The sequence below is a fragment of the Dryas octopetala genome, chromosome 9 (assembly GCF_963921425.1).
Source record: "Dryas octopetala chromosome 9, drDryOcto1.1, whole genome shotgun sequence".
In the NCBI taxonomy this organism is placed as follows: domain Eukaryota; kingdom Viridiplantae; phylum Streptophyta; class Magnoliopsida; order Rosales; family Rosaceae; genus Dryas; species Dryas octopetala.
The window spans coordinates 15782176-15796633 of record NC_141374.1 but is presented as its reverse complement, the minus strand read 5'-3'; the positions used below and the strand labels follow the sequence as shown (position 1 = coordinate 15796633).

At 38.0% G+C, this 14458-nt stretch overlaps 2 protein-coding genes and 1 long non-coding RNA gene across 5 annotated transcripts; 2 read left to right on the top strand and 1 right to left on the bottom strand.

Annotated features, from left to right (window-relative positions):
• Nucleotides 1-1205: 1205 nt before the first annotated feature.
• Nucleotides 1206-3390, bottom strand: LOC147274772 (uncharacterized). The gene is made up of 3 exons (XM_086256838.1): nt 3015-3390; nt 2244-2298; nt 1206-1608 (listed from the first exon to the last, which is right to left on the bottom strand). The coding sequence occupies exons 1-3, from the start codon at nt 3319-3321 to the stop codon at nt 1449-1451; spliced, it is 522 nt and encodes a 173-aa protein (XP_086112964.1). The 5' UTR covers nt 3322-3390; the 3' UTR covers nt 1206-1448.
• Nucleotides 3391-4216: 826 nt separating this feature from the next.
• On the top strand, nt 4217-5687 carry LOC147274771 (uncharacterized). 3 transcript variants are annotated; one of them, XR_015119713.1, is made up of 4 exons: nt 4223-4618; nt 4701-4799; nt 4934-5040; nt 5503-5687. It is a non-coding gene; the product is annotated as an uncharacterized LOC147274771 (long non-coding RNA). The 3 variants fall into 3 exon arrangements; XR_015119712.1 differs by lacking the exon at nt 5503-5687 and having other exon boundaries at nt 4217-4626; nt 4934-5374; XR_015119711.1 differs by lacking the exon at nt 5503-5687 and having other exon boundaries at nt 4219-4618; nt 4934-5374.
• Nucleotides 5688-6074: 387 nt separating this feature from the next.
• LOC147274770 (uncharacterized) lies at nt 6075-8547 on the top strand. Its single transcript, XM_086228362.1, has 6 exons — nt 6075-6200; nt 6343-6567; nt 7233-7532; nt 7607-7705; nt 7840-7946; nt 8409-8547. Exons 1-6 carry the CDS (start codon nt 6075-6077, stop codon nt 8494-8496), a joined length of 945 nt encoding a protein of 314 aa, XP_086084488.1. The 3' UTR covers nt 8497-8547.
• Nucleotides 8548-14458: the final 5911 nt, after the last annotated feature.

The window sequence follows — 14458 nt, the reverse complement described above, 5'->3', positions numbered from 1 at the left end:
GAGGGTTGATTTGTGTGGGTCTCGGGTGGTGGTTTTGGGTTGTGGTTCGGCGGCGGAGTGTGGGGCTGGGAGGGAGGAGGGTTGCTCGGGTTTTGGGAGGTGGCTGTTAGGTGGGGAATGAGAAGGGGTTGCTGGGTGGGGAAAAAGAACAATGAGTTGTGGATTTTTTGGGTTGATTTTTGTTTATGATTTAGATTGAATTTTTTGATGGTTTTTTATTGATTTTTTGTTTTTAATTGAATTATTGGTTTTTTTTTTTTTAAGTTTATTTCATTTTTTAATTTTTTATTTTTGTTTATGTGGCATTTTTTAAAGCCACGTCGACCTCTCAGACAGAAAAGATAATGGAGATATGAAGTTGTAACAAAATGAAAGTTAAAGTAACAACTTGCAACTTTTTAAATTTGAAATATTAAGTTGAAATATAGGGTAAACGTGAAGTACCTTCGTGTAATTTGCTCTTTATCTAATAAAGAACGAAGAGTTTTGGAAGAATTCAAATTGTTATTTTGAAATGAACAGACATTTTTAGCTATGAAATTAAGCTTTCATGCGCGGCACGTGGCTAAATGAGATGAAAATTCAACATTAATTGATAGTTTGGACCCTAACTGGAACACGTTAGATGTCAGTGGACCAAATTGCAATAATAAGACCCCATGTTTAAAAAAGTAGAAGATTAACTCCATGAGATGGGCTTCAAAAGTAACCCTCTACGTATGCATATTGAAGCCCACAAGGTGCCAAAGCCCTTTTTATATACACAAATATTTACATAGATACATGGCCAAGAGGCCCAAGAAAAATGATTATGATTATGGCCGGATATATCCCATATCCAAAAAAGATTATTTTGGTAAACGAATTAAGATGACTTATTTTATTTAAATTGTATATACCTAATAATCCAAAATAGAGAGTTCAAAACTTTTTGAACTGAGGCTTTTGCCTAAAGCAAGTTGAGATTTAGGATACCATGTCATGTGGCTTTAGTTTCGATTAATATATATCTGCATGCATGAATTGATCTTCTGAAACATGACCATATATAAGACCCTTTTGCCTTCGTAGGCAATTGATCGATGACCATGTCTATACTTGAAAAGCAAGCCTCTCTTTTTTCTGTTGTTTCTAGGAATCCAAAACCTTAAACAAAAACCCATGGTGAACGGTGATCGTGATTCCAAAGCTTGATTAGAAAACAATGCTAAAATCGTTTGTTCTTTTTATACAAAGAAAATCTAAAGCCTTTTTCATAGCTAATTTACATCATATTAAAATAGTGTTTGTTCAAAACAACTTAAATCTCACAAAACAAAAACAAAAACCACATAGAGTTTGATGCTAGTCTAATCCAGTACAACCATTATTACAGGTAAGTAGACGGGCCAACGGGTAGAAAACTGGACACTGGAAATTTTTCATCATCATTTCATCCGAGAAAAAAGTCAAGCATTAGCAGCCTTCTCCATTGTTGTTGCCTCTGTACTGCCATTTGATTTGGTCTGCTTGGCTTTATAGTCTTTAACAGCTGCCTTGATAGCATCCTCAGCAAGCATGCTGCAGTGAAGCTTAACTGGAGGAAGAGAAAGATGTTTTGCAATTTCCCTGCAGGACATTCAAGCAAGACGGTCAAAACAGTGAGCAACAATGTAAATAAACAGAGTAACAGACAGAATACTAAAAGATTCTGCAGGACAAATTTAGTTTGGAAAGTTGAGTATACTCAACAGCCGACCAGCAAACCAGACCTTGAACAGAATACAGAAATCACTACGGCAAAATGGTCAATAAGGGGACTGTCAGTTGGTGAAGGGGGGAACCTAACAGGGCTATTTGACGACACAACACAAGCAAACACACAAATATAAACCCAAAACCCCTTGAACATAGTTAAGATTCAAAAACCATATATACTATAAAAGCTCATATAGTGTGATTCATCTTTATTGGTTGGGGGGGGGAATTTTGTTGCCTATCGGGCTTTGGTCTTTTTGATGTTGTTTTAGTTGTGCTTGATGGACTTCTCATCCGTGATGTTTGTAGTTATCTTATTTTTTCTGATAAAGTTGTGTTTCTTATTATTAAAAAAAAGGACAAAAACCACAAATTAATACTACAGGAACAAAGCATACATGATAGAGCTGCAAACCCAAAATACGCCACCCAATTAGCCATTGTGTTAAAACCAACATCAGCGAGAAAAATTAACATAAGAATATAAGCAGAAGTGCACAACTCACGTGTTCTTGATGGTTACGACTTCCTCCATTTGTTTCCCCTTTACCCATTCAGTAGCTGAAAAGAAGATGAAAACCAGCATTAGAGAAACAAATGAATTATATTAGATGGATTAAGAACTAAACCTAAGTAAGGTAAGCATCATATGCAACGAAACAGTAACGGATCATGATTGCTCTTTCTACAAATGAGTTATTCTAATGGGCATACATTTCCAGTCACCCTAACTGTTATAAAAAGGTCGAATGTGCACGCGGATAATTGAATATACATACAATTAGACAGACGCTATGCAATGAACATATAACCAAGCATGAGATGCAAACAATTCAAAAGCGATTGCACAAATACAAAAAATTAATCATTCCCCAATATCATATATAACAAATTCAAAACAAATAGCAAACTTGAAAGGGTATGAATTCAATCAAAACACCTTAAATTCTTTTCATAATTTCCAAAAGGAAAACATCACACAAAGAGAGCTATAAGCAATAAGCTTACAAATTCCATTTTCAATTGCATACCTCAAATTTCGTCATCAACCAATCAAAGCATCAACAGAATTATGTAAGCTTAAAAGCACACATTCAATCACTAAATTCCATATAACATGCTTCAAATTCCGATTAACTATAAAAAAGAAGTAGAGTAAGACAGATAATAATAAAATGGAATCAAATTCGTTCCCTTTGTCTGCCCCGAAAGTTTCTCAGCAACCAAACAATCATATACACAAAAAAAAAAATTATATACATATATACGAGACTAACCGACAGAAGAAGAGGCAATGGCCGATCCACAACCAAACGTCTTGAAGCAAGCGTCGACAATCTTTCCCGTACTGTCATCGACCTTGATCTGGAGCTTCATGACATCGCCACAGGCGGGTGCACCGACGAGTCCAGTACCCACCGTCGGATCTTCCTTGTCGAAAGAACCGACGTTGCGCGGGTTGTCGTAGTGGTCCACCACCCTCTCGTGGTAGAGACGTGGCAGGCTCAGAACGGCCGGTGACTGAACCTCCTGTGACCCTAGCCGCCCTCCTTGGAGGAGTCTCTTCGTTGCAAGCCTCAGCATTTTCGAGTTTTTTTGGTTTCTTCTTCACAGCTCTTTCCAGCGGATTCGATTTTGTGAAGGCGACCGAGATATTTTGGGGTAATGATAATCTCATAATCAATTAGGGATTGAGATTGTGGAGGGCGGTTTGGTTTGTAGACACGTGGACGGTGGAGATGGTTCTAGAATTTAAATTGACAGATGTTAAAGTCCTTTTCCAACATTTCTGGATGAGCTTGCTTTCCCTCGGTACTAATCTTGGTTTAATTATCCATTTACTACATAAAATTGTAACTTATTTTTATATTGTCATCTGAAAGTTTTTTTGTTTCAGATTACCACTTATAACTTACATCCGTGTCTCATTTTATCTTGTTTCATCAACAATTCCGTTAAAATTGCTGAGTTGGTCGTTATTGCTGACGTGGTGCATTGGCTGTGCGCCATGTGTCATATATTTTCTTGTATTTTTTTCCTATTTTTATAAGCTTTGAAAATTAATTAAAAATAGCTCCGGACTCAAAAAAATACACAAAAAATTCATACGGTGTAAGACCCCGTATTTTTCAAGGAGTTATTTTAAATATTTTGCAAATTTATTTTAACAATTTTGGGATTTATTTGGAAAATAAAAAGGGTTTTGGTTTAATTTTTAATTTTTGTTTTAAATTGGGCTTGACCCAAAAGTTGACTTTCAAAATAAATGGGCTTTTGATTTTGACTTTGGACTCGTTAGGTAGGTCTCGAACTCACGAGTTCGTAGACACGTGGCACGCGTCAATCGGAGCTACGGTTTGAAAGATACGGGCTTTTGAAGCGAGTGGCAAACTTGTAATTTTTATAAAGGTGGGTTTTAAATACCCAAAAAGTCAGATTTTTCTCTCTCTCTCTCTCTCTCTCTCTCTCTCTCTCTCTCTCTCTCTCTCTCTTCGCGCGATTCTCTCTCCCTCGCTGCACAGTGCAGCCGCCACCATCACCGGCGCGTGAGGGCGCGTCCGGCGACGGCTGCCGGAGGTCGAAGCCCAGACGAGGTCGTCTCCCTCCCCTCTTCCTTCCCCTCATGGCGGCGCAGCCCAGAAATGCCCGAGACCCGAGACCCAGTTCAAGGCCGATCCGTGGAGCTCCGGCGTCAACGTGACTTTTCCGGCGAGTTCGAGGCCGGCGACCACCCTCATCTTCTTCTACTCGTCGAGCCGAGCACGGTGGTGTGCTCTGATCGTCCACCCAACGCTCCCCGACGGCGGATCAAGGCTGAGATGGCCGGCGACTTCTCCGGCCAGTTTTGAGCATTTCCGGCGAGAATTGGCCGTCGACCCAGGTATAAAGGTTGATCCTCTCGACGTCTCCGTCGTGACTGTGTGATTCGTTTACGTTGATTTTGAGTTTTGAAAATCGTGCAGGTTGACCACCACGGACCACCGCGGGTCCCGTCGCGTTTGGCCACACCGATGGCTGGAATTGTTGATTTTTGGCCTCTGGCCAGTCACCCGAAGCTTGTGGTGAGTTTTCGGTGATTTTTGTGTGTTGTTTGGGGCGGGGCAGCCACCGTGTGTGGTGGCGGCCGCCCGTTTCGGTCGTTCAGTGGCCCAATTGTGTTTCTGTGTGTATTTATTTGGTTGTCTGGTCTTAACAGGTACACGGGCTCGGGAAATCTCATTCTCGATGCTGTTATGCTGCCGGATTTGAGATCCGAGCAAAGGAGCCAAGAAGGGCATTTTCGTCATTTTACGTGGTTAAACAGTGAGTGAAATTAGTTAGTTTAACTGTTTGCTGGATTTCTTGTGTGCATTTGTTTGCTAGGACTTGATTTGACTAGGACTGGGTAAGTCTAGGCTTGAACCTTGAGGATGGAATTGATGAATGGATTATGCATTGAGATTATGAGTTAGGATGTGAATGATTCGAGATTGAGGTTAATAGTTGACATTTAGGTAATTGATTTGCCAGAATGATGATTATTATTTATTGATGGGATTTAAGATGTGAATTTGAGAAATTATGTTTATTTTGATGCTTGGATGATTTGTTGATGAATTTGTGATGTGATTGAGTAATTATGGATACTCTTGTGGATTATTTTTGAGCATGGATATTGAAGGATTATTTGAGGATTATAGTTTAAGTCATTTCACTCATACGAGCTCTAGTGGGCTTACCGGGTTGTTTATTTGAATGACCCGGTGTACCATGGATATGGTACAGTGTGGTTATTGGTGTTTTGCAGGTTAAGCAGGCTGAGGAGGCAGTGAGGAGAAGACGAGGCAGTGGGACCCATTTTAATTTGATTTAATTGATTTTATACAGTAAATTTTACATAAATGTTTTGGGCTCACACTCTTATTTACCAAATGTATTTAATTATTATGTTAAGTGCATGGCTCATTCTTTGAAAAGAGGTTTAAAGGACAAAGTTTCAGTGTATTTTTGGGCCATAGGATCGGGGCGTTACAAATTGGTATCAGAGCTAGACCCGGCCGGAAGTGTGTGGATTGCAAGACCCAGGGACCAAGACCCTGAGTGGGCGGCTGCGCGAGGCAGTGGCGAGCTACCAGGTGAGGAGAAGCGAGTGATCCCACACTGCCCGGGTGAGGAATGGTGATGTTACAGAAAGTTTGAGGAAATCAGTTGAGAAAGTGTTTGAGAAACCAGTTTGAGAAAATCAGTTGCGAAATCAGTTTGAGAAAATCAGTTTAGAAAATGTTTGTGAAAGCCAGTTTGAGAAAGAAAATGATTTTCAAGTGATTTCATAAATGTATTTTATTTGAGCCATGAAAATGTTTGAGAAAGTTTTGAGAAATGTCCCCTGCACTGCCATCGCCTCTCTACTCCTCAGCAAGTTCAGGAAAGTTGAAGTTGGAGACTTAGTAAGAGGTTTGAATTTAGAAGAGTTTGAAGTTGGAGTAAGTTTATTAGTTAGAGAACAAAGGTTCAAGAGGAATAGTGGAGTAGTACTTTTTAGTTGGTTGAAGAGTTAGTTCACCGAGTAAGTAGGGTTTTTGAGGTAGTAGCTAGGTAAGACCTAGGCTGTTGTTTGTTTGCCAGAAACTCAGCGGTTACTGTTTGCGATCTCAAGTGGCAACGCTTCAGAAGTGGTTGAGCGACTCGCACATGAAGATGAAAGTTCTGAAGACGGAGAATTCAGAGTCATCGAGAATTGAGGCAAGCTACTCGAAAGAATCGAAGATCAAGCTGGATGCACTCGAAGATCTTGGAAAACGGATGCGGATGGAACACGACAAGCTCGTTACCTACAGTTCTCAAGTGAAGGTTTCGATTCGTCTTCGTATTTTACTTTTCGTCTTGCTTGTGTTATTCTCAGGTTCTTTTAACTTAAAAGAGTTTCTTTGAACTGTGATTGGTTGTTGCTTGTGATTGCTTATGTTTGTGTGAGGTTGTTATGCTTTTACTTTCCTTGGGAATTTCGAGGACGAAATTTTTTTTAAGGGGGGTAGATTGTAAGACCCCGTATTTTTCAAGGAGTTATTTTAAATATTTTGCAAATTTTTTTTAACAATTTTGGGATTTATTTGGAAAATAAAAAGGGTTTTGGTTTAATTTTTAATTTTTGTTTTAAATTGGGCTTGACCCAAAAGTTGACTTTCAAAATAAATGGGCTTTTGATTTTGACTTTGGACTCGTTAGGTAGGTCTCGAACTCACGAGTTCGTAGACACGTGGCACGCGTCAATCGGAGCTACGGTTTGAAAGATACGGGCTTTTGAAGCGAGTGGCAAACTTGTAATTTTTATAAAGGTGGGTTTTAAATACCCAAAAAGTCAGATTTTTCTCTCTCTCTCTCTCTCTCTCTCTCTCTCTCTCTCTCTCTCTCTCTCTCTTCGCGCGATTCTCTCTCCCTCGCTGCACAGTGCAGCCGCCACCATCACCGGCGCGTGAGGGCGCGTCCGGCGACGGCTGCCGGAGGTCGAAGCCCAGACGAGGTCGTCTCTCTCCCCTCTTCCTTCCCCTCATGGCGGCGCAGCCCAGAAATGCCCGAGACCCGAGACCCAGTTCAAGGCCGATCCGTGGAGCTCCGGCGTCAACGTGACTTTTCCGGCGAGTTCGAGGCCGGCGACCACCCTCATCTTCTTCTACTCGTCGAGCCGAGCACGGTGGTGTGCTCTGATCGTCCACCCAACGCTCCCCGACGGCGGATCAAGGCTGAGATGGCCGGCGACTTCTCCGGCCAGTTTTGAGCATTTCCGGCGAGAATTGGCCGTCGACCCAGGTATAAAGGTTGATCCTCTCGACGTCTCCGTCGTGGCTGTGTGATTCGTTTACGTTGATTTTGAGTTTTGAAAATCGTGCAGGTTGACCACCACGGACCACCGCGGGTCCCGTCGCGTTTGGCCACACCGATGGCTGGAATTGTTGATTTTTGGCCTCTGGCCAGTCACCCGAAGCTTGTGGTGAGTTTTCGGTGATTTTTGTGTGTTGTTTGGGGCGGGGCAGCCACCGTGTGTGGTGGCGGCCGCCCGTTTCGGTCGTTCAGTGGCCCAATTGTGTTTCTGTGTGTATTTATTTGGTTGTCTGGTCTTAACAGGTACACGGGCTCGGGAAATCTCATTCTCGATGCTGTTATGCTGCCGGATTTGAGATCCGAGCAAAGGAGCCAAGAAGGGCATTTTCGTCATTTTACGTGGTTAAACAGTGAGTGAAATTAGTTAGTTTAACTGTTTGCTGGATTTCTTGTGTGCATTTGTTTGCTAGGACTTGATTTGACTAGGACTGGGTAAGTCTAGGCTTGAACCTTGAGGATGGAATTGATGAATGGATTATGCATTGAGATTATGAGTTAGGATGTGAATGATTCGAGATTGAGGTTAATAGTTGACATTTAGGTAATTGATTTGCCAGAATGATGATTATTATTTATTGATGGGATTTAAGATGTGAATTTGAGAAATTATGTTTATTTTGATGCTTGGATGATTTGTTGATGAATTTGTGATGTGATTGAGTAATTATGGATACTCTTGTGGATTATTTTTGAGCATGGATATTGAAGGATTATTTGAGGATTATAGTTTAAGTCATTTCACTCATACGAGCTCTAGTGGGCTTACCGGGTTGTTTATTTGAATGACCCGGTGTACCATGGATATGGTACAGTGTGGTTATTGGTGTTTTGCAGGTTAAGCAGGCTGAGGAGGCAGTGAGGAGAAGACGAGGCAGTGGGACCCATTTTAATTTGATTTAATTGATTTTATACAGTAAATTTTACATAAATGTTTTGGGCTCACACTCTTATTTACCAAATGTATTTAATTATTATGTTAAGTGCATGACTCATTCTTTGAAAAGAGGTTTAAAGGACAAAGTTTCAGTGTATTTTTGGGCCATAGGATCGGGGCGTTACATACGGATTCGTCTTAACTAGTACTAATTTACTATGGGGTCAAAATACCAATTTTTCCTCTAAACATTTTCAGAAAATTTGAGAAATCCAAATTTATTTCTAGAAAATTAAAATACTCTAGATTTTTTGGAAATTCATAGGATAATCTCCAAACTCCAAAAAATATGAGGTCTGCACCATTAGTCTTCTAAAAACTAACAATACCTTTCTCGTGAACACTTGCTACCCAAAAGACCTCTCAGTCTTAGAGAAAAACAAATTTTCCTCTATAAAATAAATTCTAGAAAAAATCTAAAATTTATGTAAAGTCTTGAAATAATTTTCTAAAACAGGCTTTTGGTAATTTCCAAAATATTTTTGAAAATTTGTCCGAGAGTTTATGAAAATTCTAAATTTATTTAATAAAGTGAAATTTATTTTAATTTTCTAGAAATAAATTTGGACTTCCCAAATTTTCTGGAAATTTTTAGAGAGAAAATTGGTATTTTGACTCCATAGTAAATTAGTACTAGTCAAGATGAGTCCGTAGTAATTTTCTGAGTTCGGAGCTATTTTTAATTAATTTTCAAAGTTTATAAAAATGTAAAAATAAAAAAATCCGAAAATAAAAACAAAGATGTGACATGTGGCGCACATTTAGCGTGCCACGTTAGCATTGACGGCCAAGTTAGCATTTTTAACAAAAATGTTGACGAAACAAGGTAAAATAGAATACGGATGTAAGTTACAGGTAGTAATCTGGAACAAAAACTTTTAGGTCGCAATATGGGAATGAATTACAATTTTAGATGATAAATCGATAATTAAGTCAATTAATCTATGACTAAATGAATATCATCCTCATAGGCTCACAGCCCTATTTGTGTGAGTCTGAACCTTGACCCAATTCTAAGCCAGCTTGGGCTTCTTATTTTCTTGGTCAAATCTTGGGCTTCTTATTTAAGTGCTCAAACATTAGCCCAAATTAAACTGGATGACCACCTACCAAAGAACAAGGCCCAAAACATGAGACTAGTATCAACATGCCATTTCCATAGCCAATAGGAGGACTGGCTCTGAGATTTTGAAACCCTAACACAAATTATAAAAGTGGAGTTCTCGACCCTACATGTATTTTAATTTGGGTATTTGAGAAAAAAAATTTCACAATTGTTTTTTTTAGTAGATCAGGACCGAAGCCAAACAACAAAAAACAAACTATAATCTATAACAGATAAGAAACCCCTAAAACATTATCAGCATATGAGTGGAAGGCGAACTATAGATTTCTTATTTAGTACAAGTATAAATTTCTTTTGTTTAAACAATAACAATGCAGCTATTAAAAAAATAACTATACATATATATATAGGAAGGGTTAAATCTATTTACAAATTCGAGTTTAAGTTGGAACCGCATAGTGTTATACTTATACAATGGCATAAGTCTTGTCCCATATGGAGGTTTTACTTGACTCCTTAACTTTAATTTAATATTCTTTTGCGAAGTTTTTAAAGGGCCCACTCCACTTGTAAGTCTTGCAATTCAAAGTTTGTGTCTATTGCTATAAAATGTTAAATTAGTTACAAATTTATCATATTTAACAATTAGGGCTAAAATAAAGTTGTCAAGAATTGACACTCATTCAACTTACGAGAGTTTGGCGTTAAATTCAAACATCTCACAAATTTTTTAGTTTGCTCCAATATCTTAAACACAAAGCAGACGCCAAAATGTAAAGTATAAACAGTCATTGCAACAAAACCAAAACAGTTATATAATACAAGTACATTATTTTCTTCTTCTTTTCTTTTTTAATGGAACATTATGTCAAAAAGTCACAAAAGTGTTGCTTAGAACTTTGCATACAATTCATATGCGCGCTGGACGACCACTACATTATTGCTATACTATATTCATCAAAAACATACATTAATGTACGTTATGCTCATATGTTTTTTATTTAATGCCCATAATTCATAGTTTCATACAGTAGTATATGTACTAAAAAATAGTCAAATTGGGCCCATATTATATTTACATTTTGGAAAAGTGATAAGGGCGAATGATGATGGTGCATGCATGTTGTTATTCTCTCATTGTCGCTTTATATTATGGACTCACATTTTTGAATGAAGGTCTACTGCTCTTTCACTTCAATGGATCGATCATATATGAGTCATGACAATATATGCTACCCACTGGGCTAGCTAGCTAAGCTACCACATACCAACACAAACCATCAAATCCTACTGTACGTCCTCTATATATCTCTATCTTCATTGCTTGGCACTTTTACTTTACATTTTGTTTGGACTCGATCTCAAATTGTTGAATCTTCCTTGAAGAACAAGAATTTTGACTGCCTTGAAATAAAAAAGCCACAGACACGTTCGAGTGCTAGCTACACAAATAGCTAGAAAGTGAAATTGCCAAAGCTGCATATATGAGAGTAGTTCAATTCATTTAGGTATGTGTCGTGCAAGTTGACATACATGCAGATAATCAAAGATCACATTCGGAACAGAATTATTTTCTTCTATTTGGAGAGGGACAATTTGAAAGCGAGAACTTTTAAAACAAAATTATCACTAGCCTAATAATCAATTAGTTATAATTACTTACAAATGATTAACCAGCCGGCCATAACAATTAAATGAATGAAAACACAGCAACATCGGACCAATTCACAGACACATATCACATGAGTTGAACATGAGAATTTCTAAAATGAAGTGAAGATCGAGAAATAGGACTTAATTACTAAATTCATTAAAAGGCTTAAGGTATGAGATGGATGAATAATATTCTTATTATTTTCAAGTAATTTTTGTTACTTATCTACGTCTATTATTGGCATCTATAATATATATATTGACTGATTCCTCATTGCATCACTAGATAGCTAAATTAATTCCCATTAAATAATATCTTGAGAACCCCTTTTTTCTTCATGATATGCAATATTATATTCCATATATGTATGTCAAATTTAAGAAGCTTTATATGTAACAGCTAATAATACACATTAAAGTACTTTTTCTATTAGCTGCTGATTCAGTAGAGCCAAGAGATATCATATTATGCAGACCCTTTTCTAAAAAAGAAGCACATGCAGCTAGCAATCTTTGAAACATATATAATTTCAGCAAGCTTATTTTTCTCCCAAATTTTTTACCTCAACGTACCTATCTGTTATATATGTGATAAGAGCACACTACATTATTGTATTAATTAAGAAATAACATTGTAGTAGAACCAATGTAAAAATATCACACGTAATTAAGTTGAAAGAAAGTGTTCGTATGATTAATCATCTGGGCATAACGACAAGTCACACAAGGCTTAACATCATGTCGTTTGGGCCTAGACCCAAAAGCTAAGCCCCCGCTAGGCTCCGGCCTCCTAGGCCTTGACCTTCTAGGCTCCGGCCCCATAGGCTCCGGCCTCCTAAGCTCCGGCCCCATAGGCTCCGGCCTCCTAAGCTCCAGCCTCCTAGGCCCCGACCCGTGTCAACTCACTCGGATCCTCGAGACCGGTGACACGTGGCGCTCCTACAGTGCAAGTCATCACAAGGGACACGTGTCATCACCAGATTGGTTGACACTCTTCCAAAGGTACTATAAAAGAGGTACCTTCTTGTCACAAAAGGACAACTGAAATCATTATTATACTATTCACTCACTCTGCTCTCAGATCTCTCTGAACACTGACTTGAGCGTCGGAGGAGCTTTGGCCGGCACCACACCGGTGCCCTTCCCGCTCACTTTTGTGTACTTGCGCAGGATGCTTTGGATATCATTCTCTCTCATTACTCACCAGTCGGACCCAGCTACCCGTTCCTGCCCCACTTCGATGTGTCATCCACTCAGTGGTGGGTCAACGGGCCTACGTGGTTCGACTCGACGTTGACTGCTCTACCATTTTTGAGCATCAACAGAAAGAAAAAAAAGGTTAAATAGCATTGCACATACATCCTATTCAAAATTAGATTGTTTCATGTTTTCATTTAAGTTAATTATCTTTATAAATCTTAAATAAGAAAGCCAAAACTCTAAGCATCAAATTAATCATAAACCCTAAAGAATGATATAATATAAATTTATGATATATCTTAAAATATAATTTTTTTTATAGTACTAACTAAGAAGATGTTTCACCTTTTACGTGTGGCTAACTTTATTTGATAGATAATGATCGAGTGACAAAGATGGAGCTGGCCAGATGGGTTCCACACGCAGAGCTTAAGAACCTAACCATTGACCTAACCTCCTTCACTAGCTAGCTAGCTAGGCAATCAATGTCTATTATTGTGTGCTCTAGCTCCATATATATAATTTAATTATATATTTTGCTTTCCATCCTCCAATCTCCATAGTCGATCCATATATGTTGTTCTCAATTGTGCATTGTACGGAATCAAATGTAGCCGATTATTGATTCATAGGGGTACAAAGGAACCCCCCATTCCACCATTCCAAGCAACTTAGCCAAAGACTGAAAGACACCACCAAACACATGCCAAATGTACAATTTAAAATTAGCACACTCTTTGAGTCATTGGCTGGTTTATTATCTACCCCATAATGCTTTTGGGAACAAAATCGCAGTTGCATGTAGGACTTATAACTAACTAAGACAGTTAAATTACTTAAAAATTAATGTTGTCATTGCGCACTACATGCACTAGCCAATTAGTTAGATATATTATATATATGAAGTTTTTGATTCTCGATCGGAAGGCTCTAGAGAAAAATGTCAAGAGATCATGTTAAAAGTCAAAGATTGATTGAACACAAATTAACAAAACAGAGGAAGATTAATCGGCACTTGGCAACATGATATGATTAATTAATCTCATGTTAGTTATAGTAATTAAGTACTTTAAATTATCCTTTCACCACCGATATGACGATCAATCAATCGAGGTACGACAAACACAATTCTCGGCCAGGGTGCACAAAGCAATACATAATATTATTTTTCTTTTTTTGCACGTACCTATCACTCGTGTCTGAATTAGCTTATGGATAGATATGTTTGAATTTCACCCAATCTTCTATATAAAGGAGATGAAGATTGACGGTAAGTAATTTGTGTTACAAAACCATTTTTTAAAAATAAGTTTGACAAAACTCATTTGAGGTTGGTGGGGTTGGGGGGACTTATGACAAAACAGCAAGTTTCATCAATAAAGTACGTAGTGCTATTGAATCGATCGATCTGTCTCAAAGTGAAAGTAGCTAGTCCTCAGATGAATATAACTCGTCACACAAACGCACATATATAAGCTGACAAACACTTAATAATCAGAAAAACAAAACGCATTGACATTGCTAAGAAGAAAGACACAGACATCTTATCTCCAGAAACAAAGGCTATCTTGTCTCTGCTGAAAGCTATAAGATAGTTACTCAATTACTCAAATATATTCTCTTCGTTTGGGTATTTATTAAATATAAAAAATAAACTCTTTGGGTCGATCCACAACCCGATCCATGCATGTACTTTTATATATATATATTTGAGAAAGAAAATGCAACCAATTGGAAGTTATATATATATATATATATATATATGATCCAGCATATATACTAATTAGGTATATATATGCATGCATCAATATATCTCATCATATTAATTCATTTAAGAATTAATTAATCAAACAGAAGAACAAAAATTAAATTATCATATCAGGACATTGCATGCGCATGCGCCATATTGAGATCGACTTGAGAGAGACATATATATATAGACCTCGAAATGTGCATAAACTGAAGTGTGAAGGCCGAAATTGTTAATTAGGACTCTTTTGAGTGGTAGC

Excerpts from the sequence above, each read along its gene's own strand:
- LOC147274770 (XM_086228362.1), top strand. The coding sequence starts at position 6,075 with ATGTTTGAGAAAGTTTTGAGAAATGTCCCCTGCACTGCCATCGCCTCT. Across the intron at positions 6,201-6,342 it reads TAGAAGAGTTTGAAGTTGGA|AAACTCAGCGGTTACTGTTT; the intron begins GTAAGTTTATTA and ends TTTGTTTGCCAG. Across the intron at positions 7,706-7,839 it reads CCAGTCACCCGAAGCTTGTG|GTACACGGGCTCGGGAAATC; the intron begins GTGAGTTTTCGG and ends TGGTCTTAACAG.
- LOC147274772 (XM_086256838.1), bottom strand. The coding sequence starts at position 3,321 with ATGCTGAGGCTTGCAACGAAGAGACTCCTCCAAGGAGGGCGGCTAGGG. Across the intron at positions 2,299-3,014 it reads CATTGCCTCTTCTTCTGTCG|CTACTGAATGGGTAAAGGGG; the intron begins GTTAGTCTCGTA and ends TCTTCTTTTCAG. Across the intron at positions 1,609-2,243 it reads GTCGTAACCATCAAGAACAC|GGAAATTGCAAAACATCTTT; the intron begins GTGAGTTGTGCA and ends AATGTCCTGCAG.